This window comes from Diadema antillarum, unplaced genomic scaffold, assembly GCF_040938485.1.
Source record: "Diadema antillarum isolate AM-2024a unplaced genomic scaffold, OU_Dant_1.0 seq00000508_RagTag, whole genome shotgun sequence".
NCBI lineage: Eukaryota > Metazoa > Echinodermata > Echinoidea > Diadematoida > Diadematidae > Diadema > Diadema antillarum.
In genome coordinates, this window is record NW_027271463.1 from 343,217 (window position 1) to 364,708 (window position 21,492).

The following is a 21,492-nucleotide window of genomic DNA, read 5'->3' on the forward strand; positions in this document are numbered from 1 at the left end:
AATTCACACAAGTGCAGATTTTCAACCTTGCATGAGAGAACCTCTCAAACAGTCAGCCTTTTGAATGTCCCAAGTGTACTCTGAAGAAAAAAATTCCAACCATATGTAATAACATCTCACGGTAAGTCACATCATCATTGTTATCTGTTTTCCATCCCAACAATACGTGCCAGAGTGCAGTTCCTGACCTTTGAAGTGTTCAACAAGCTTGACAGTAAAATCTTGCAACAAAAATTAAGCCACAGGTATTCAGCGAGTACACTCGAGACACAATGCACAACGACACACAAAACAAATATTCAACTCTGTAAACTTTCCAATTTGTTTACAAATAATGTGATGTTGTGCACAGTTTCACAACTGGAGTTGAATTAAAAAAAGATAAGGAGTAGAAATTTTGATATGGGAGAAAACTTTCCCAAGCATATGACTGTAGCAGCATGCACTGTGGATAATGCAAATGGTACTGTACATGCCAAATATCTAACAAGTCTAATTTTGTTGCAAATCAGGACAACCCGACAATATTGCAAGGGATTAAATTTGTGACTCGTGAGTACTGTAATGAATGGAGAAATGTATGCAAGCATGACACATTCATGTCGGAATCAGACTTATATTATTGCGCATTGTTAAATTTGTGAATAGCACCCAGCTGGCGAAATTCGCAGTGAAATACATGGCTTATACGGCAAACCATTCAGTAAACGGAACATTCACACGGTGATATAAATGAGAACAGCTCTCTTGCGAGTCACAGGCACAAATTCTCAGAACTTTTCTTTGCACCTACTTTTTTTCCCCATGCAACAGCTCAATCAGCAAGGTTTGTCAATCTCTGAAATTGAGTCATCACGATATCAAACAGTGTCTTTTTAATCCATTACAAAACAAAACAAAAGAAAAAAAAGGCTTTGTTGCACTGAATCTTGAATACTCATACCATACCCAGAAAAGAGTAGGGGTAAGAGTAATATTAGCCAACTTTTGGTACTTGCAACATGGTCAATATATTACGGTGATACCACAAGGTCATATCAGATCACTACTGTACACATTACGGTCTATTCAAGTCATCACTACTCTTTGTCTGTTACACATAGGAATAAAGAATGCCGATACTTTGATGGGTGATGGCGAGAATACTACTTTTTGCTCCCCTTCTCCTCCTTCTTCTCGCCCCCCTTCTGCTGGTCCTGCTGCGTCAGGTTGCCCATGGCTCTCCGCACGTCCTCGCTGGTTGGGTCCACTCCGGGTAGGCTCTGGAGGACGCTCTGCAGGAACTCGGGGTCATTCATTACCTCTGAGAAGTCCTCATCGGGCTGAAGATGAAAGGGGGGGGGGATTCAGAGGGGGAACATAAAGAAGGGGGCGAGGCTGCTGGTTTATTCGGGATTTATTCTGGTTTATTGTGGGCTTAAGCACTGAATGTGGAGGCATGAAAGTATGTGTTTTTCTTTGCTTTGTTCACATCATCCCTGTATCAATACACAATATACAAATTTGAGGAGTTTTACTTCAAAAAGAAATCTCCCAAAATGTTGGCATCAAGCACAGAGGTCATGAGCCTTATTTCTTACGTCTGATTCAGGGTGCTCACATTACAATGAACACAGTTATAACAAAATTTGGTTGCAACAAAGTAAAATTTCAGTTCCTAAAATTATCAATCTTTGAATATCCTCATATTCATTTTTGTTATCTTGAAGAAATTGCCTGTTCCAAGGACTTCGCTAAAATGGGAGTTATCTGTATTTCACTCCATTACAATTCCACGATTATCTTTCATCTGTATGACTAAATCCCTTGACTGTCTACCCTCCAAGTTCTATCTTGCAAAGTACACTGGATAGGTCGCACATAACAAAGACCTGGCAAAACCTGTGTAGAGCGCCATCTTAGTCTGGAGCACTTGACTGATTGTGATTTTAAGGGGCAATACCTTAGAGGCAGCTGATTCTGCAGCAGGTGTGTCCATCTCCATGGGCGTGGCTTCTTGTGAGGGGGGCTCCGCCGATGACGAGGGCAGGTCAGCTGCATTCATGACATGGTAGGAAGTCAGCGGGGGAGGGGAGGGGAGGGAATGAAAAGATACCAACTCGTCACCTTATACTGCACATAGTGTACCTACGGAAGCCTCTACCTCCATAGGATAATATCTCATGAGATGGTCTATACTTCTATCGCAATCAGCATGTAATTTCACATTGAGGCTCATGGATATAGCCCATATCAAAAGAATTGTACCATCACATGATCAAGAATGAATGTACTATGACTTACTGCTGTCCATTTAAAAAAAAAAGAAAAAAGAAAAAGAGATATGCAAAGATGATACAATAAAGAATGTTCGCCATTAAACATATTCATATCTATATCTTTTTTAATAGATGTGTATACAGAAGTGATCAAACTTAAAGGGACTGTACAGTTCTGGTAGAGGTGAGGATTTAGCTTTTAATTTTTTGCGAGATATTCAGAAACCACTCTCTGAGATGTCAAAGAGCATACAAATTTAAAAGGCATTAAAAGTTTATTTGATGAAAATCGGTTTTGAAATGACTGAGATATCCAAAAACAAGGTAAAACAAAGAGGTCCTGATAAAAGGCGTGGCCTGTCGCCTTTTATTATTATCATCACTTTTTTTTATATCTCGGCCATTTGAAAACCAATTTTCATCAAATAAACATTGAATCCTTCTTCATTTATATGCTCTTTCATATTTCACAAGAAGTTTCTCATTATCTCACTTAAAAATGTTATAAACCTGAATCCTCCCCTCAACCAGTACTGTACAGTCCCTTTAAGTGCAGGTAACTGAAGTTGATCATTTCATTTCAATCATTTATTGTCCATATCATGGATATTTGTTTTGTTCACATGCTTTTCACAAAACCAAACACATTGTATAGAATAAAATGTCATAAACAGCATTTAGATGACATATAAGACATAAGAGAGGCATCTTTTTGCCAACATTATAAAACATGAAAACATAAAAACATTAAAAAAATGTTTTGAATGTCTTGATAGAGCAATCAATGTTAATTATTCCTATATTTCCTATATTGCAAAATATACCCTTTAACATTCAGCGTAAGCACCCTCATTTGTCAGTAGCATTTCAGCCAATAAACACCCAAATAAATGAGGGTTGTGATTCCAATATTCTCGTGAAAATTACAAGTACAATATTTTCTGCATGTACAGTGCTTCCAACTAAAGCAGTTCATGTTCACCAGTTGCGCACTGTAAACTTACATGCAACTGTTTGGCGCAATGACATCTGAAGGGCATAGGCAATCTGCTCCTCTTCCGTCATGGCACCTAGGTCTGGGGTGGGCGTGTCCTCAAAGCCTCCCATGGCCTGGTTGGACATCACCAAGGCCTGCTCCAGCAGAGCCTCCTCGGAATCTACAAGATTAGAGATGAAAATAAAAACAACAAAACTTTCCATCAATCTCAACGCAACAAATGTACACCTTCATATGCCAGGATGTTGCGTTTCATGCAAAAGTCAAAGCTGAATTTCTAGGACCTTACATCAATTCCCTTCTTCCAGTTATCTAGACTTTTCTTCTTCCACAGTTATCTAGACTTTTCTTCACATCAGGTTCACTCATGCAAGTGTCATCCCCTATGAGACGTTTAAGTCATACGAAGCCTGGAATAATACTGTATATTTGGTTCTGTTCAAGTTGATAGAGAAGTTTGGTGAACCATTGGGAGTGTTTAGCAAATCAGCTCTTCTTTGAGTCATTTTGTATTACCTGGTACCTGTATTTGTCGCGCATTACACAGAGAAACTAGGTATGTGCCCTATGATGAGGCTCACTCACTGCAAAACCAAATCAAAATGGATTTCGAATGTTTGCTTCTAAAACAAAACTTATAAAGTCAATTCATACAATTTGCTGAGGAGCAAACTTTCACTGCACCTCACTGCTATCTTCTGAATAGTGAATTTCAAAAAAAAGTTACAATTTGACTGCCAAAAGTAACTCCTCTTGTCCTTGTATCAGGTTTCCCTTATTTCTATTACGTAAATTGCCTTGACATTGAAAATGTAAGATGTGGAATATGCCAAATGTAATGAGTTACTGTATATGCATGGATTTATAAATCACTCTTGTACATTGATTAACTGTATTTGGCTTATAATCCTGTATGAGTAACTTTCCTTTGTAATGTTTACCCAGAGATCCAATATGCTACTATCATGTACCATACTATATGAAGTCTTGTGGGCTAATTGTGTTACACTTGGAATTCCCTTCCCATCGAAATTAAAAATATGACCACTATGTATTCATTTAAGAAGGCTGTAAAACTTCACCTCCTTAAGCAGTATTCCCCAGGATTACATTCTGATTCCTTTATTGTATTATAATCAAATGTGTATGAATATGTACGTGGTACATGATGCATGTATGTGTGCATACATATATCGATTTATTTATCTATAATCCATATTATGAATATGAATATATATGTATGTATAGGATGGGTACATCATGTATATTGTATGAGCATGTATATGTATGTGTACGATGTGCCTTACCATTACTGCGTACATAAAATAAGAACGATATATTTCATTCCATATCAGATAACAATATGTTTAGGATACTTTGTATTCACACATTATTATTTTCATAGTGCATATTCGGTCATTACTTTGGCAAAGGCAACTGAACGTCTTAACTTTAATATCATTATCATATTGTATTTATCATCATTACTATTATTGTAAAGTAATTGGAGTGGTACACATACACTCTGTAACTTTCCATTTTCCCCCTACCCTTCCCTATTTTTCTCTTTCTCTATTCCCTATTCTATCCAGAGTAGGTAAGCATATAGTCTTCATACCGTCAAGCTTCGGCTTATTTTGGAGACCCTTCTGTTTAAGTTCCATAAGCTGTTTGTATTTAAATGTCTTGTACGTGTACTAAAAACTATGTGTAGATATACTGTTTGTCATAAATTACATGTACATAATCACATCTGATGTAACGGAATTAAGCAGAAATAAATCAAATCAAATCAAATCAAATGAAAGTAGCATTATTATGGCAAAAACCACATAGAAAAATAAGAATAGATGAACATACAATTCAGTATATATAATGCATTCTTCATATTGGAACAAAAGGGTGTACATTTTGAGTGATCTAGTGGACTCTTGCTATAAGGAGCAATGAGAGAACAAATTCATCTTAAAACAAAGAATTCTTTCATTGCTCCAAAGTTCAAAGTTTCTTTGTATTTCATTTTGCTTCAACTCTGACAGGACAAGATTTCATTATTACAAAGTGAATCCAAAAATCCCAAAACAACAAGAGTCCTTTACAAAAAAATAAAATAAATGTGGGGAAATACAAATAATACTCCTGCACTGCACGAATCACAAAGTATCTGAACAACGGGACAGTCTTCCATACACACTCTGCTGATGAGTTCAGTCTTTGACCTACCTGAGGGTTGGACAGCAGGCTTGAGGGAGGGATCGGCAGCTGCATCCTCTGGTTTCTTGGTGTCATCTTCCTGCCTCTGGCGCTGCTCCTCCATGGAGATGCGAAGGGCCTGGGATAAGAGATAACACCATCCAATCATCATCTTAGTGCAATTTGTCTTGCTTATTTTTTTTTTAAAGGCATAATTTGCCATTTGCAGATGAAACAAAAACCCAGCATTAATGCTTCAAAATAGTTCTAAATGTGAGACAGGGATAGAAACAACTAATATAAAAATTTGAACCAGTATGATCGATATCAAGTATTTTTGAATATACAAAATGTGAACAATAGTTATAATAAAAATGTTTCCGGACTAAACCGTCTACAGTTCTGGTTTAATGAGAAAAATAGTGATATCTCCTCGTAATTTAGGCTTTATTGCAGAAATTTTATATGGTAGGGTGTTTTGTGATACAACTGACCTACACATAGGCATCAAAAGTGATATCTTGAACATTTTGTAAAGCACTGCTCCCAAAGGTAAACAGGACCTTTAAAGTCCATACTCATTTGTACATCTCCACTTCCCCATTCAGAGATATTACAACTTTGCGAGGCACAGAGATGAGAAAGAGTTGGAAAGCAAAAACTGACATGAGCAATAAGCTAGTTTACAGTTCCAGTTAGCGCAGGAGCAAAAAAAGATCATTTCATTTTGTACTATCAGGCAAGTTGGTTTTTAAATTCACTGATTCTGGTCACCTAGTCTAAATGTAAATTCATTCTTGTTTGAACATGAATTTCATAAATTGCTATGTCGGGCAAGCTTATACATAATGTTGCACTGAAAATGAGTGAAGTGCCTGACGAACTGAGAAAAAAAGACAGGTCATTTGTACCAATGTGCACATGAGTTAATCGTGAACTGGCTTATTGGAAACCCCAATACAGTGCACTCCCGTTACAACGAACACGGTTATAACGAAATTTCGTTATAACGAAGTAAAGCATCTGGTCCCAAAATTATCATCATTAAAGTCTATGGTACAAAATTCGCTTATAACGAACACGGTTATAGCGAAATTTCCATTATAACGAAGTCTTTTCCGAGCGCCGCAGACAAAGAAAAACAAAAGAAATGAGCTCCGTTATAACGAAATGCGAACTGCTTTTGAAAATACGTAGCGGAACAAGCATATAAATAGCGTCTCTAAGCTCTGCATGGGTGAACGCTTCACACCACTGTGTGTTCGCTCCTTGTGTCACGTACAGTTTCTGAGGGGAACTTGCGTTTATTATTGTATTGTACAGTTATCCCATCACATTTCACATAGCTTTCCAGTGTATGATGAGTATTCAGCAAACAGAATATGATATATATACGTGGTTTCCTTGTTTTGGTTATATATTGTATTTGTTCGGTTATAACGAAATTTCGTTATAACGAAAGAAAACTGCCGGTCCCGAGCATTTCGTTATAACGGGAGTGCACTGTAGTAGTGGTAGTGGCAGTAGTATCTAATGCAAGTAGAGTTAGCATCAGCAAATCATGAACAGCAAAAGTAGACAGATGGCATACATCCACATACACACACACACACACCTACAAAAATGCTCACTGAACACAAGAGTATAGAGAATGTCAGAGTCACTGTAGAGAATGAGGCATAATTATGATGATGACTCAAAATGGACAAGACCACACAACATCTGACGAACTCACCATTGCCAGTTCAGGGTCTGTGGAAGGATCAAAGCCAAAGTCAAACTCTCCACCAGTGGCCCCTGGAAGACCAGGCACTGCTCCTGAGCCATCCTCGCCGACGATGATGGGCGAGTTCATGAGGGCATCAGAGAGAAGAGTTCCCGGTGGAATGGTGACGAGGTGCGACCTTCCAGATCACAGACAAAAAGAATAAATAAATAAGTAAATAAAAAATAAGAACACTCTAATACTCATGCTGATGTTCCAGGTAGAGTGTGTCACAACATAACCATAAGCACAGTTCCCTCCAGCATTACAAACAAAGACAGCATTACACAAAACAAACGAGGCACAACAAATTGCATGGTTCTAGAAGGGAGACTTCTTTAAAGTTTGGCCAAATAATGCCATAAATTCTGATACATCAGTCATGTTTACCAAGAGATCCATGGAGGTTTCTGTTGCTTCAACTGACATTTCATCCCTTTCTGTTCATCTCTGTTGACACATTGCCCCTGGCATATATTCAGTATGTGTGAGGGGCAATGTGACTGGTGGTGAATGGTTCTGTAAATGATTGCCTTAATATGCTCACAAAACTCTGAACACTTTTTTTTGTGCTAATTACAATAATTCACCAATCATACTCTTGTTGGTCATTCAATTGCAATATCAGCAATGAATACGAAACAATTTTATGACACCCAAATCATGCAATAAAATTGCACTTCTAACCGGTTTGGATGTTGTGGTGGTAGGAGATTGATGAGGCTTGCTAAGTCCAGTCCTTGTAAAGCCAAATTCTAGCACTGCCCTGGCAGGATGTGCCAATCCAGCAGTGAGTGTCTATAATTGGAACATGCTGTGAATACTTGGGTTTAAAGTTTTGCTGGTTGGGAAATTGTAATAACTGTAAGAACTGAAAGCTAACAGGAAAGTCACTGCCTTTTGTGCTATATATCTGCTTCTCCACGTTTTGCCCGAAAGTCCTACACAACCACTTACCCTGTGCCTTCATTTCCATTGATTGTGTTGATAAATGCAGTCAGCTTATCTGTATTCACCCTCTGATTAGGAAAAAAAATGACAGAAAGCAAAGAATAACAATATCCCGACCAGTCTCTTCAAACAGCAAGTACAAACATTTTGGTTAAAAGGAGGGAGAACTCGACTTGTGGTATATTCTCTACACATTCACAAAGTGTTTTCAAGAGTCTGTATTCAAGTGATGAAACACTTTCATGAAAAAATGTATGCATTTTGGACCTTCAGCAAAACTGCAATAGCACATAAAACTCTGGACCACAGCTTCAAGATATGAAGAAAAACTCTTGCATGCTGAAGACTGGTCTGGCATGTGTGTCAGAATACTGAGTATTCACTTTCCTTCAAACGTTAACCATCCCAATATTTATGAGGAATGAATATGCTACAACCAATAGAATACATTCTGGAGCTTTAAGCTTATACCAGTCCATATGATACATCAAAGAAATAAGTACCTACACTGTAAAAAACATATCACGCTACATGGTGAACAAACGGCACTACACAAGCAGAACAAAAACACACATACTGAAAGAAAAGTAATTATAGAGTAAAAGCGATAAACACCAGCCACCTACATGTACATCAATTGTCAATCAGAACTTTTAATAACATTGTACTAGATGTCTCTTGTCCCACTACATGGGTAGAGTGTCCATTCAATAATATGAATACATACCAAAGAAAGTTTTCCTAAATATCAGTACTAATTTAAGATATCATGGATCACTAATATTCAAACTTACATCTTCTCCAAAGTTGATGACATCGACAGAAACTTTCTCCTTCTTCAGTTTCTTTGCCATTTTCACAAGCTAGAGGGTGGAGGAAAAGGTTGCAAAGAGCACATAACCAAATTTCATATTCTGGGGTGTAATGAGACTAAAGTCCTTGTTTAAGAGCTGTGGTTGACATGATCAGTCCTAAACACTGATATGCAAAGTATGCATAAAATGCAGAATGTTGAGTGTAAGTCCACGATATAAAACAACAATGGCACATTTCTCATTCGAGTACAGAGGCACGTCTGTTTTACCTCAATGGAATTTATGCAACGACAAAGTCTTCATGTCATATCATGAACTTTTTATCTGTGAGACACATGTCTCTGTTTACACACTTAACATACTAAACATTTTTTTTTTCTTTTTTTACATCGTGAGCAGTTTTGCACTGCAATTGTAAGCACAAACATGAATGCATTTAGAGTTAACTCTGAGAGCCCTTTACAGCCATTATAAAGATTATCGGTACAAACCTCTTTTTCTTCATTCTCAACCGGGCTGCCAACAAATGCTACAATCCTCATCCGGTGATTTTTCCCTTGTCTGTGCTTCAGTGCCAGCTGGAAATGATGTGAGATTGAAGCAAAACAGGGATATAAGACATGGGCTGCATTGAGTGACACTGAACATTGGAAACAACCACAAGTAAAGATGGTACTAGACCGCGCAAAGCATCATATTATATACAGTAGAACATTTTTATTTCTAATTATATCAAATGTTATTACCAATTAAATGAGTTATGTCTCTTTAATGAAGAAGATATACATAATTTTTTTTAAAGGCAACGGTAATCTGAAAAATCATCTCCATGTTAATATAATTATGTACATTTTGATCACAAAAATGTAAGTAGGATCAATTGCTACACATGCTCACATGGGCAACCCTGATACCAGTCATGAAGCTCAGACTCCCTTTTGGAGTGACCTGATGAAGCCTTGCGAGAATACGCCCAACATCCGTAGTCATGGTGACAAGGCATTTCACCCTGTGAGATAGAATAAATATAAGGGGGAAACAAATCTTCATTTAAGGCTTGTTTGGCTCAAAAGTCAACTCAATTTCTATGTCAATTTTTTTTTTTTCGAAGAGAACCAAGCTGTCCTACAGTGTACTCCCGTTATAACGAGCACAGTTCTAACGAAATTCCGGTTACAACAAAATAAGAATTCAGACTGCAACATTATCTGCTCTATGCTTTTTATTGTTTATTTTTTCAGTTATAACGAAAGAAAACTGCCTGTCCCAAGGACTTTGTTTTAACTCTTTATGTGCCATGGTGGAAACCCCCTGTGTGCCACGTTATTCTGAGACACGAAAGTACGGTGTAGTCATGCTTTGAGAAAGAATTCTGTTTTTCCAATTTGTATAACTTCTACAAATTACTGTTAAGCTGGACATAATAGTGAGCAAAGTTTACCAGAGAGGAATGCCAAACTTTGCTTCCATATACAATGTACAACAATTCTATTTTCAATTTTTCGTTTGAATTACCAGTTGCTACATCACTGTAAAGGCATGACTTTTCCACATAAAATAGTGACAAAAACTTAGAATGTACATGCAAATCTAGTTGGGAATACCGCTTGATAGTCAATCACCACATAGAATGCAAGCCGTATGTGAGAGGAACAAAAGCGCGAGAAACGCTTTGATTGTACCGCGGGATTAGCGATTTATCGATCGGTTTTGGCGGCTTTGTTTGTTGAGCAGAATATGCAAAGTTGCCACGCCGTCGACTGAGCCAGACGTGTGAACGTGGCACATAAAGAGTTAATGGTCGTCCACTGTATACTGTTTTCAGGGACGAAAACCAGTGGGACATGATGCACACTTTCAACATACGCTGCGTTTCAAAACACCGTACGGATCCATAGTCAATGAAATGACTACCTGGTAATCATGATGATCACTGCATCAAACTGAACTGCAGTATCATCTCAGAATAAACAACAATAAAATGATGTTATGATGTTCTCACTCTTCATGAAAACCACACATACTGACAGCAAAGGAGATCACTGAGATTATCCCACACAATTCACTACAAATCACATTAAATGTCTTGCTCTGATTCTACGACCGTGAAATCCACTAATGTGAATCTTATTGCACTTTCATTAAAAAAAAAAAGCAAATCGCAAGACAATCTGGTGGCATTTGAACACTCCATCTCCTGAGAGGACTTCTTTATCAATTCCTACAACAATCATATCAAGACTGTGTTTCTGCTATTCAGAGTATGGTATTTACTTGCCAACTTACTCTGACAGTGTTATTAGACCAACTGTGTTCTCAGGGTTAGATCTGGTCTTAGAGAGGCAAACCAGATTAACGGCATCTTGCTGGGCCTGGATCCTTGTTGGTATGAAGTCTCCATTCCGCATAAATTCACTTGTGTCCACACTATTGGAAAAAGAAATAAATGCACATAGATAATGTATGAATACATGAAGTGGTCTGAGAATTTGTACCATTCCCTCCTTCTCCTCCTGTGATAACATTCCTCAGAGATAAGGGAAAAAAAATTATTACACCATGAAATCACGATCATGAAATCCATCTTGGCACAGGTCAAGATATAACCTTCCATCACCAATGACAAGAGGTGCAGAGACAGTTAGCTTTACAGCATCACAAAGTATATAATTATGATTGATGCCATCAACTTTTCGTTGGTAAAATTTTGATATTTAATAGGGGGTTCCTTCAAAAAACAAAAAAAAAACACCTATGATGGGACTTAAATTCACATGTTACAAGTTCTAGGTCTATGTAAAGTGTTGGCTGTTGTCCAGGATTTGAAGAGGGAAAGCAAACTCACATAATTAGTGAGTTCTCCACTTTTAGTTACACGAGAGAAAAGTGACAGTGACCTAACTAAACTCTTCTATCATTGAATAGTCTCATAGACAAGAAACCATCCACCAATAAGTGGGCTGATGGTAGAGACTAATCAGAAGAGGATAGACCTGGATGCTTAACTTCTGTGGAATCTTCCAGTATCTTCAGTAAAGGTAAAGGTAAAGATCTCAGCAATTTGCCCTCTCAAACAAAAACTGGGGACACAAATAATGAATGCAATTAGACAATGACAGACAAGCAATGAAAATAAATTATCCATGTGTGCAACCTCTGGTCTGGTCGGTCACCAAGTTGCGAAGACAAGGAAGAGACTCTCTACAAATCTAATCTAAAAATTCAAGAAAATCGAGCTGAACAACATTATTCCCACTATACCTTGATTTTGTTTTAAAAAGAAGTAAAAAATCAAGTGGCCCTTGATTCGACAGCTTCCATGAATAGACCACTCTTACAAATAAAAATTTCCTGAAATTCATGAATAAAAAAAAGCGCATGTCAAGTACGAAATTCAATCTATGCAACTACCTCCACACGTATTCTGAAGAGCACAACAGTGGGCCATGTCACCGGACCCCAAAAATCATTGTCGCGACCCTCCCGGGTCAGCTCGCGTAAGCAGTTCAACAGGTAAGTAACTGCCTAACGGGTAAGTAAAGTTGCATAGCAACACATATAGACTTGTTTCATTCCAAGTTTCGAAGTTACTAGTCTGTTTATCTGCATTAAATCTGTACAGCGTGTACACCTACAGCCAAGATGGCAGCCATTCCTGAGATAACTTGAGTGTTTTCGCAATATTTATATTTTGCATGCCACCCGTGCCAGAACTTGCGGTATATCACCATGGTTCGATCGCAACGTGTTGTGTATGCGTTGAATCTCTCGCACAGCGTGGAGTACATGAAGTACCGTGCTCTCGTAGTGCGATATACTATTGTATACAGTTTCGCCCGCACGTGGCACGCGCTAGTAATAGTAATACATTCCATAGACAGGGCGAGGGCACGGCGCAGTACCTCGTGAATGTCGAAGCATGGACATCCGGGGCCGAACAATGAGTACAGGCGTTCGAACGATGATCGCAGCGCAGGCGTTTGGATCATGCACGCTATTTTGCTTCCGCAATTTATTGTCGAACACTGGGTAACTTTAATACTTTATTCCAAGTTTTGGAAATAGAGATTATTACTATTACATTGGGGCTAAGTAAAAAGTGAAGAATAGGCTTTCTAAATAACACGATAAAGTCACATGCATGTGCATTGAACAACTTGTTAACTCCACATGAATCTATGGGTGTAGAGTCTAGATTTCTAGATCTACAAGTAGAATCTATTACACTTAGGCCTAGATACTTGGCACTTCAGTAAGTTCAGTGTAGCTCCATGCCGCACAGTGCCATGCCTAGACAGAAAGATCCGTCTGTCCGGAGGACTCCTTTATATTTTGCCATTAACGCTGTCCTCCGTAGACAGACGGAAGGTATCAGTACCCATTGCTGTGTGGATGTTCTTAACCACTGTCTCTATGGAAAATTGGGTGAGGTACCTCATCCTTCTCGATTGCGTCTAATTCACGGCCCTAGGTCGGCAAATTTAAGCTTGCATAATGAAATTAGCTTTTTAAGAATACATTGCACTCACCAGATTAATGAATAATCCAACATTTTAGTAGAATTTTCAACGTAAAACACAGCCTGTCGCGTCGTCACATTCAAACTGCAGAAACATACACTATGAATATATTAGCCAATCACATGCGAGGTAGTTTCTACGTGTTTGTTTAACTAAAACACGTACCTCGCATGTGATTGGCTTAGTTACAGATTCAAAATGGCGACTTACTGCTCGCGAACGGCGATGTTGCGATATCGATGAAATTTCTGCGTTATAACGGAATTTATGTGAGTATTTCGATTGCACAATGTGAGAAATTTATCCCAAATATTGCTGCATAATGTGTCATGTCATGTCAAACTTGTTTGAATGTAAGCTGTCTGAAATTTGGTTTATCGTAACGTTTGCTGTGCGCGACTGCCCCACACAGGAGCCGCAATCATTGACTTCGGTCTGTATACGTAGGGGATCCGTGAAGCCAGACGTAGTCTCCGCGGAACATTCCCCGACGGACAGATACAGACCGATCTTTCGGTCAATGTCATGCCATGCATAGGCATAGCATAGGCCTATAACTACGTAACAAACATAGGTTCGATACTAACACGATATGCAAGATATGGGACTACACAATTCTACACGAAATTGCTTCATCACTTATCTACACATATCAAGGATTAAAAGGTAAGCTTTCGCTTTATTGTAGAAACAAAATTCATCGATTCCAATGATCAAGAAACATATTTTCATCTATTCTAAAAGCATAGGTGGTTTTTCTTACCAAATTACGGTACTTTCAAGCACCATTGTTGATCTTTCTCGATTGAATCTGCAACGGAATGAGGAGAGTGAAGAGTGACGACGACAACTGTAGATGGCGCTATCCTTCAAATTACAGTTGCTGTTATGTTCATCAGATCAGAGTCATAGCTAGAACAGTGCACGCAGTGCTCTTTGCTGAACATCTTGAAAATAATGATTGTTTAAACTTCTACTTCTACTTCTACTGTGGTGCCTGTCACTCAAAGCCTCTTCTGGAACTTTTCTTTGTAATATTTCTCACTCTTCGATGCACTTTCACTGTACTTTCGTGACTTGGTAATAAGCCTACACTGCGACACTTCACAAAATCTCACAAAGGTCCATAAAAAAGAGAGATAATAGATCGATGATGAAGGCCTTTGTCGGCAGAGTTAGCGTTTCTGCATGCTGCAGGCCTACAATTCTCCACAACTTGTTTCAGTATCAAATAAATGCCAACTTTTGAGTAAAACGCAAAACCATCGTTGATGAGATTATAAAGCTAATGTTGGAAATTTGGTGATTAGAGTAAAATCAAACAAGCATGTACTGCCGTTGATATTGTTTGTTTTCTGAACATTGATGTCAGTTTCAACCACATGAGGAATGATTTATCATCGATAATCTCTTTTTAGGCCGATTTTGTTATCAAAACAACCATGACTACCGACTAAAACCCTCTTACTACAATTGAATCGCAACTCTACTATAGCTGGCCTATTTCGATGCCAAGGACTTGGTTTATTCTGAAAAAGAGGGGAAACTCGTTACGGTACTTCTTCTAATCCATACTTTTTGTGACATGAACGACAGCTAAAAATTAAATTATATTCAGTTTGATTAAACTCCTCCGGTTTTTTTTTTTTTTTGGTCTCATTTTGTTGCATTCTTTAAAGTTAACTTGAACAGGAAACTCAACAAACCTAGGCCTAGCCTACAAACTGGCTTCATTACATGATGACGAGAAATGCTCACATCTGTTTAGCAGTACAATATAGACAGTCCTACATATTGGTCATTGTATTCAAATTGTTCTTCACATTAAAACAAAGAGAAAATAATCGTCTTTATCATTTTCTCACCGTCACCATCACCAGCATGCCTAACTTCACACTTTGAAGGTAATTCCTACATAGAAAACACATAATTAGAATATTTGAGGCGCTTGTATAGGTAGGCCCCTCAATGCTTGACTGTCTGCAATTGTTGAAAAAGAGAGAGGGAGAGAGATATGACGCTGTGTTCTCGTTTAGGCCTATACAAGGACAGTTAGAGCCCGTGAATCGTTTCGGAGCACAGACAAATAATATTACTGTGATACCCTCCTTTTTGTGTGTGTATCTTTTAAAAGCTAAAGGGGTGGAGCCCCGCCCTCCTCCCCACATTACCCGGCCCTGGCACCTGGGCCACTGTCTCCTCCCCTACAACCTCTGTCAAATATTCAGATGGGTTTAAATGATTCGCAGAGTTTGCTGTGATAAAATTCAAGACACTCAGGTGAGCTTTAGCTGGTGTAAAATATTTCAGGAATAAAAGCGCTCGGCCGACGTTCAAACGACGGACATTATCCGGGAAAAAGAGACAAATGTGTATGGCCCATTGACTTATAGGTGATATGGGGGTGATATAGAGGAACAATTCAATGTAATTATAGAGGCCTGTTTCCTCCCACATCCGCGGTTTTTGAGCGCTGGCAAGTTGGGAAGGAGGATTCTTGTTACGTACTAGTAGATGGTTGTCAAACAAAGCATAGGCCTACAGTAGGGCCTATAGCAAACTAAAGTATAAAAGCAAGGCAAAGCAAAATCAGAACAAAGTTAAAGAGAAACAAAGCGAGCTGCTGTATATAGACACAATTAAAACAAGGGCAACAACAAAGTCTGGCATAACAGTCGGGCTACAAAATCTGGAAAATTGTATGGCCTTACGTCAGTTTGTTTGTTTGTTTGTTTGTTTGTTTATTTGTTCTTTCTTTCTTTTCCTAGTTATATGTACTGTATTGCTTGTAAACAGCTGGCGCGCCATTACCAGCTGCTCCCATACACTTCATCGGACTGAGTCAGCATCATCATCGATCGATCGGCACCGGCACCCACCACCACCCGGAAGCGTGTTTTTTTAGACGGCACAGATTGGGGACACTAACCCCAACCCTAACCCTAACCCTAATCCTAAACCCTAACCCAACGTGTTTCCCATAGGTTTAATACACGCCATGCCCCAATCTGTGCCGTCTAAAAAAAAAAACGCCACCCGGAAGATGACCAAGCCAAACGTAAACAAGGAGCGCACGTCCACTGTACTGCACTGCTTGGTAGCCCACACGGCAGTCAACAATATTTCTGGGATTTTGGTATAATATTTATCTATTCGATTTTATGTACTGGATAGCCGCTAAAGAAGATTTGTAGAATATTTGCAATCGCCCTGACCCAGCAATATGTCGAAGAAACGTTACAATCCCATGAATTTCTTCCAGGAGCTAGCGGAGAGTCGTGATGTCAACAAGCAACGAGCACTCGATAAAGCACTTGTGGATGCCTGCCTTGGGAACGATGATGATGCCGTGATCGACCTCCTACAAAAGGGAGCCTCCCCCGAGGGAGAAGTCTATGCTGTGGCACAGGCAATGAGTGGTGAGAACTTCAGACGACCACTCATGGCCGCTGTCATCAACGGCAATAAGAAAATGGCTCAGTTGCTTATTGAGAATGGAGGTAGGCAAGCTCTGTGAACGTAGTCCCATTCATTCATTTCCATGTTACTTCCCAAATCGGTCGGTCTGTACCTGTGCATGTGCTGTGGTTTATTCATAATATCCGTACGCGTATTCAGATGAAGTTTAATGATTTTAATCTTAATGAAGAGTTTGGGAGGGGGTCTGCAGACAACGGGCATTAACTTACTCCTCTCTTTCTTATGGACCTGTTGTAGACACACAACGTAGTTAAGCAGTTTTGTAATTGGCATTTACCACTGTTTGTTTAAATTAAAATATTTCCTTTATTCAAATGTATGTAAAGTTAATACAGTGTGATGTAATGTCATTAATGCAGTGTAATGGTAATAATGACAGCCTGAAGATTGGACATTAGTGTAGTTCTTTATCACTACATTCATTGTGAATGAAGATTTGATTCTGCATCACTTTTTGTTTTCTACACCCTCCCCTCCCCTCATTTATTGTCACATCACACATCCCATCCCACACTAGATAGAGAAACCTAGTTTCAGGGTTAGTTTCATCAAGAAGAAGGTCAAGGTCAGAGTATACCAAAGTACAGAATTGATTATGACATCACAAAATTCATTGTCTTTGTGAAGTATCCTTTCTTTTTTTTTGTAGATCAGTTTTCGTTTGTTGTTGTATGTGCATTACCTCTTAAATCAACTTTCACGACATCTTGCTCCAAAACTTCACAGCTGATACCAGTGGGAAGGATAAGTATGGTGTGCAAGCAATCCACTGCGCTGCCCAATCTGGCCACAGAGACTGTGTGAGGCTGTTGCTGGATGCAGGGGCAAGTGCCAATGCAGAAACGGGCGACTTTAACAAGATTGGTGTTTACCAGAGTGAGGATCGATGCATCTCATTATTTCTTGCTTCCATTTGTGTGGGTGTCCTCTGTGTGTGCCTGTGTGTGTATGTTTGTTTGTGTGTGTGTGTGTGTGTGTGTGTGTGTATGTGTGTGTGTGTAGTTCCAGTCACCATTCAGATATGATTGTGAATATGATTATGCCCCGCCCTCCTTTTCTTCCTCAGCTCTGCCTGGTGGTTAGACAAAGCTGAATATATGACTCAGATGAGTTGTGAAACTGTCCTCTTTTAATGTCTCTAGGTAAATCCAGTTGACCGGAGGTTATCTAACTTCTGAACCACCGGGGATGATTGAATCAAGGTCTACATCAGTATCGGTTCATCAATTTGGTTTTGCATTATAGTATCAAGGAAAGGTTTACTCTATGTTTCAAATGTCAGATATCATATAATAAACTAATGACAATTTGTTGTAGAGCAAGCTCATAACAAACAAAATCTGTTTGCTTAGTATAAGGTCCATCCTATAGTCTGCGTAAGTGTCCACCATAAGTTTAGTCATCCCAGAATGAGCAACATCCCACTGTGTCCATGGTTCTCATCTAAGAGCCCTTTCGGCGTGGCACCACTCCGCTGCACATGGCGGCCAAGCTGAACCATGTTGGCTGCATCGAGGAGCTAGTAGAGCATGGCCGGGCGGATGTCAACCAGAGAGACGTGATCGGGATGTCGTGCCTCAACACGGCCTGCAAGCTGGGCCACGAGGAGAGCATTCTAACCATCCTTCGACTGTCTGAAGGGCAGAAGCTTGGGACTGGCATGACCATTGGCACTGGTGAGCATTGTACCCCCACATCTTTTCCTCAAACATTTAATACTACAGTGTATATAAACACTAATGATTAAGATTGCTAAATCAAATGACACGGTTGAAGACAGGCATACAAGGTGCTAGTACCAATATGCACAAAAGGAAGCACAGCACGAACATCTTGTGCTTGGCAAATGATTACATTTTGCGATACTTCTAATGCATTTATGCATGCATATAAGCAGTGAAACGTCAAAAATTTTCTGGTGGCAGAGAAGAATGTTTTGAGTTTACCTCTGGAAGGCATGATTATTGATGTGTCCTTTGTAGAGGATGTTACATCTCTGCACACTCTTGGAACCTGCACTGCATTAGTGGAGATGCAGCGCACGAGAGGGTTTGAAACATGCATGAGGCACGACAGCAGAATGAATGTTGCACAACATCGTGAATACCTGAGTGAGCTGCATTTCCACTAACATCATTAACTTAAATTTATGCATTGTTTGGTTTATGAAATGGGTCTATGAATTACATTTTTCATGTACCTTACTATGGGTGAATATTTGTTAGCTACATGTAGAACTTGCTCAGAAGCTAGAATGTTCAAAGATGTTCCAAACACTCTGATCCCATCCTGAACACAAACTTAGAAGCTGTATAGATAAGTGATTGAGTGCGTGCTGCAAAATTATGCATCTTGAATTCAGTGAGTGTGCAGTTATTTATTTTTTTTTTTGCTGCACATTTTGTGCAGCCCTGTGCATGTTAGTGAGAAAATAAAGAGCTCACATGTGACTCATTTCAGCGCTTCTGATTGGCTACATTCTTAAGCCCATTTTATGATTTGTGATTTCGATTTTTATGACCATTGTAATATTCATTGTTATTCTACTGGCTGCAGGCAACACCCCTCTCCATGACTGTGTGAGATGGGGTCTACTAGAGGCCACCAAGGCCCTCCTAAGAAGAGGGGCCGATGTGAATCGGCCCAATCCCACAGGGTACACACCCCTCCACTTTGCACTGATACAGACTGACTCCACCGCCCAGGACATCACGGAAGCCCTCATTCTCCACAGCCAGGGGGTGGACCTGAACCTTCCGATGGGCAAAGGAAGTGAGTTATATTAAACCAGGTTTAGTGACTAAACATACACCTTTTCACTGTATTGTCAAATATTATTTTTCTCACTACAAGAAGATTATTGGTCAATTTGATTTGTTTTGATCATCTCTTTAGTTTGTGTAGAAATTTTGTGGTTTGCTAGATGAATGTCTCTTCCTTACCTTCTTAAGTAGGTTGCTAATATTGAATCAAATATGCTGTGCTTCAATGTCATGGTAGGTGATGAAGTACAATATCAAAGAAACATTGTCTTATTGTGAAATTTGGTCTCCTCTGGGAAGTATGCAACATTCACATAGAAAACTGTCATAGTTGGAGCAGGTAGCATGTCAAAAGGGATTTCATATTTCTATGATATGGGGGCACTGTGGCATAGTGGATAAGCCTCTTGACGTCTCAATTTTGAATCCATCAAGTGCCTACGTCCTTGGACAAGGTGATTTTACCCATCATATTCTTCTCAACCTGGATGGAATAAATGGGTACAGATAGCAATGCTAGGATGATCATAATGGCAGGACCCTGTGGTAGAGCAGTGGTAATACTGACGAGCCTACCTTGTATAAAAATATCATAGATGATATCATTAATATAAGGTTCAGTCCCATTCCGGTGGCCAACACTTTCTTTTCCTGAAGATATTAATGTAGATGGATTAACAATTGTGGCACTGTAATCCATGACTTGCATTTGCATACTGGAAAAGATAGACCTTTTTGTAGATATACCCGGTTTATAGCAAGTCTTCCAGACTTGTAGTACAGCAGATGCAATAGTGTCTCTTGGTGAAATAATGATAGATGGAAATTAAAGTTTGTGGATGCCAAGGTATGTACATTTGTATTTTTACCTTTGTTCATGACTCATTTCTCTCAAGGTCTGAGACCGCTCCATTTTGTAGCCTTTGAACCTGACAGAGCGACGCATATACACATCCACACCATTGAGTACCGCATGTCCAATGACCACATCACCTGTGACCCGGGGAGACCGCATCGTGACCCCGCCCTGGCCCGCTTTCTCATCGCGTACGGAGCAGACTTTGAAGTGGAATACCACGGTGTATCTCTGCTGCAGCAGGAAATCTACTCCCAGTCCGACGACACCGTCCTTGATGCCATACTTGCTGTCACCCATTCTTTTGAGATTCCCAATCAGCCGGAGCAGGTGTCGTTCGCGAGAGCAGCGGAGGTGGGAGCGGAGAAGCGGGTGGCCAGACTGAGGGAGTTCTTCAGGGCGCCCCGGACACTGCAGCACCAGTGCCACCTGCTGATACGACGCCTCCTCACTCCGCGGCGTCTCAACAGACTGAACGAGCTGAGGCTTCCAGAGAAACTCAAGGATTACATATTACTCAGATCATGAGTGAGAACGAGTGTCATACATATCTCTCTTACTCTATGTTCTGCATGAAATGCAGATGGACAGGAGACCCAATGTGGTAGGCATGACAACAACCACATCTGCTAAAGGTATTTGCCATCAAACTCACAGCTCAGTGTGATGCTTCATTGCAGGGCACATGGCAGTAGCCGTTGTACTTAGATGCACCATGCTAGTACTAAAGTGGTCACGTGAGCAAGTGAAATATCTAGAAAGGTAGAGCGAAGTTACAGTATACAGAGTATGAGCAGAGGCTTTGCTGGTGAGTGAAATCAAAAGACTAGAGAACAAAACTGTATTCACAGAACTACGTAGATGATCTCACTTAATACAATGTACAAAACTCTGC

General features: G+C 39.6%; 2 protein-coding genes across 2 annotated transcripts; one reads left to right on the plus strand and one right to left on the minus strand.

Annotated features, from left to right (window-relative positions):
- Positions 1 to 423: 423 nt before the first annotated feature.
- On the minus strand, positions 424 to 14,310 carry LOC139734065 (26S proteasome non-ATPase regulatory subunit 4-like). The gene is made up of 11 exons (XM_071644879.1): positions 14,263 to 14,310; positions 11,266 to 11,406; positions 9,877 to 9,988; positions 9,471 to 9,557; positions 8,959 to 9,027; positions 8,171 to 8,232; positions 7,184 to 7,352; positions 5,479 to 5,587; positions 3,263 to 3,415; positions 1,943 to 2,034; positions 424 to 1,322 (listed from the first exon to the last, which is right to left on the minus strand). Exons 1-11 carry the CDS (start codon positions 14,286 to 14,288, stop codon positions 1,146 to 1,148), a joined length of 1,197 nt encoding a protein of 398 aa, XP_071500980.1. The 5' UTR covers positions 14,289 to 14,310; the 3' UTR covers positions 424 to 1,145.
- Positions 14,311 to 16,682: 2,372 nt separating this feature from the next.
- LOC139734071 (transient receptor potential cation channel subfamily A member 1-like) lies at positions 16,683 to 21,125 on the plus strand. The gene is made up of 5 exons (XM_071644885.1): positions 16,683 to 16,999; positions 17,706 to 17,855; positions 18,428 to 18,655; positions 19,536 to 19,751; positions 20,638 to 21,125. The coding sequence occupies exons 1-5, from the start codon at positions 16,723 to 16,725 to the stop codon at positions 21,123 to 21,125; spliced, it is 1,359 nt and encodes a 452-aa protein (XP_071500986.1). The 5' UTR covers positions 16,683 to 16,722.
- The last annotated feature ends 367 nt before the right edge of the window (positions 21,126 to 21,492 follow it).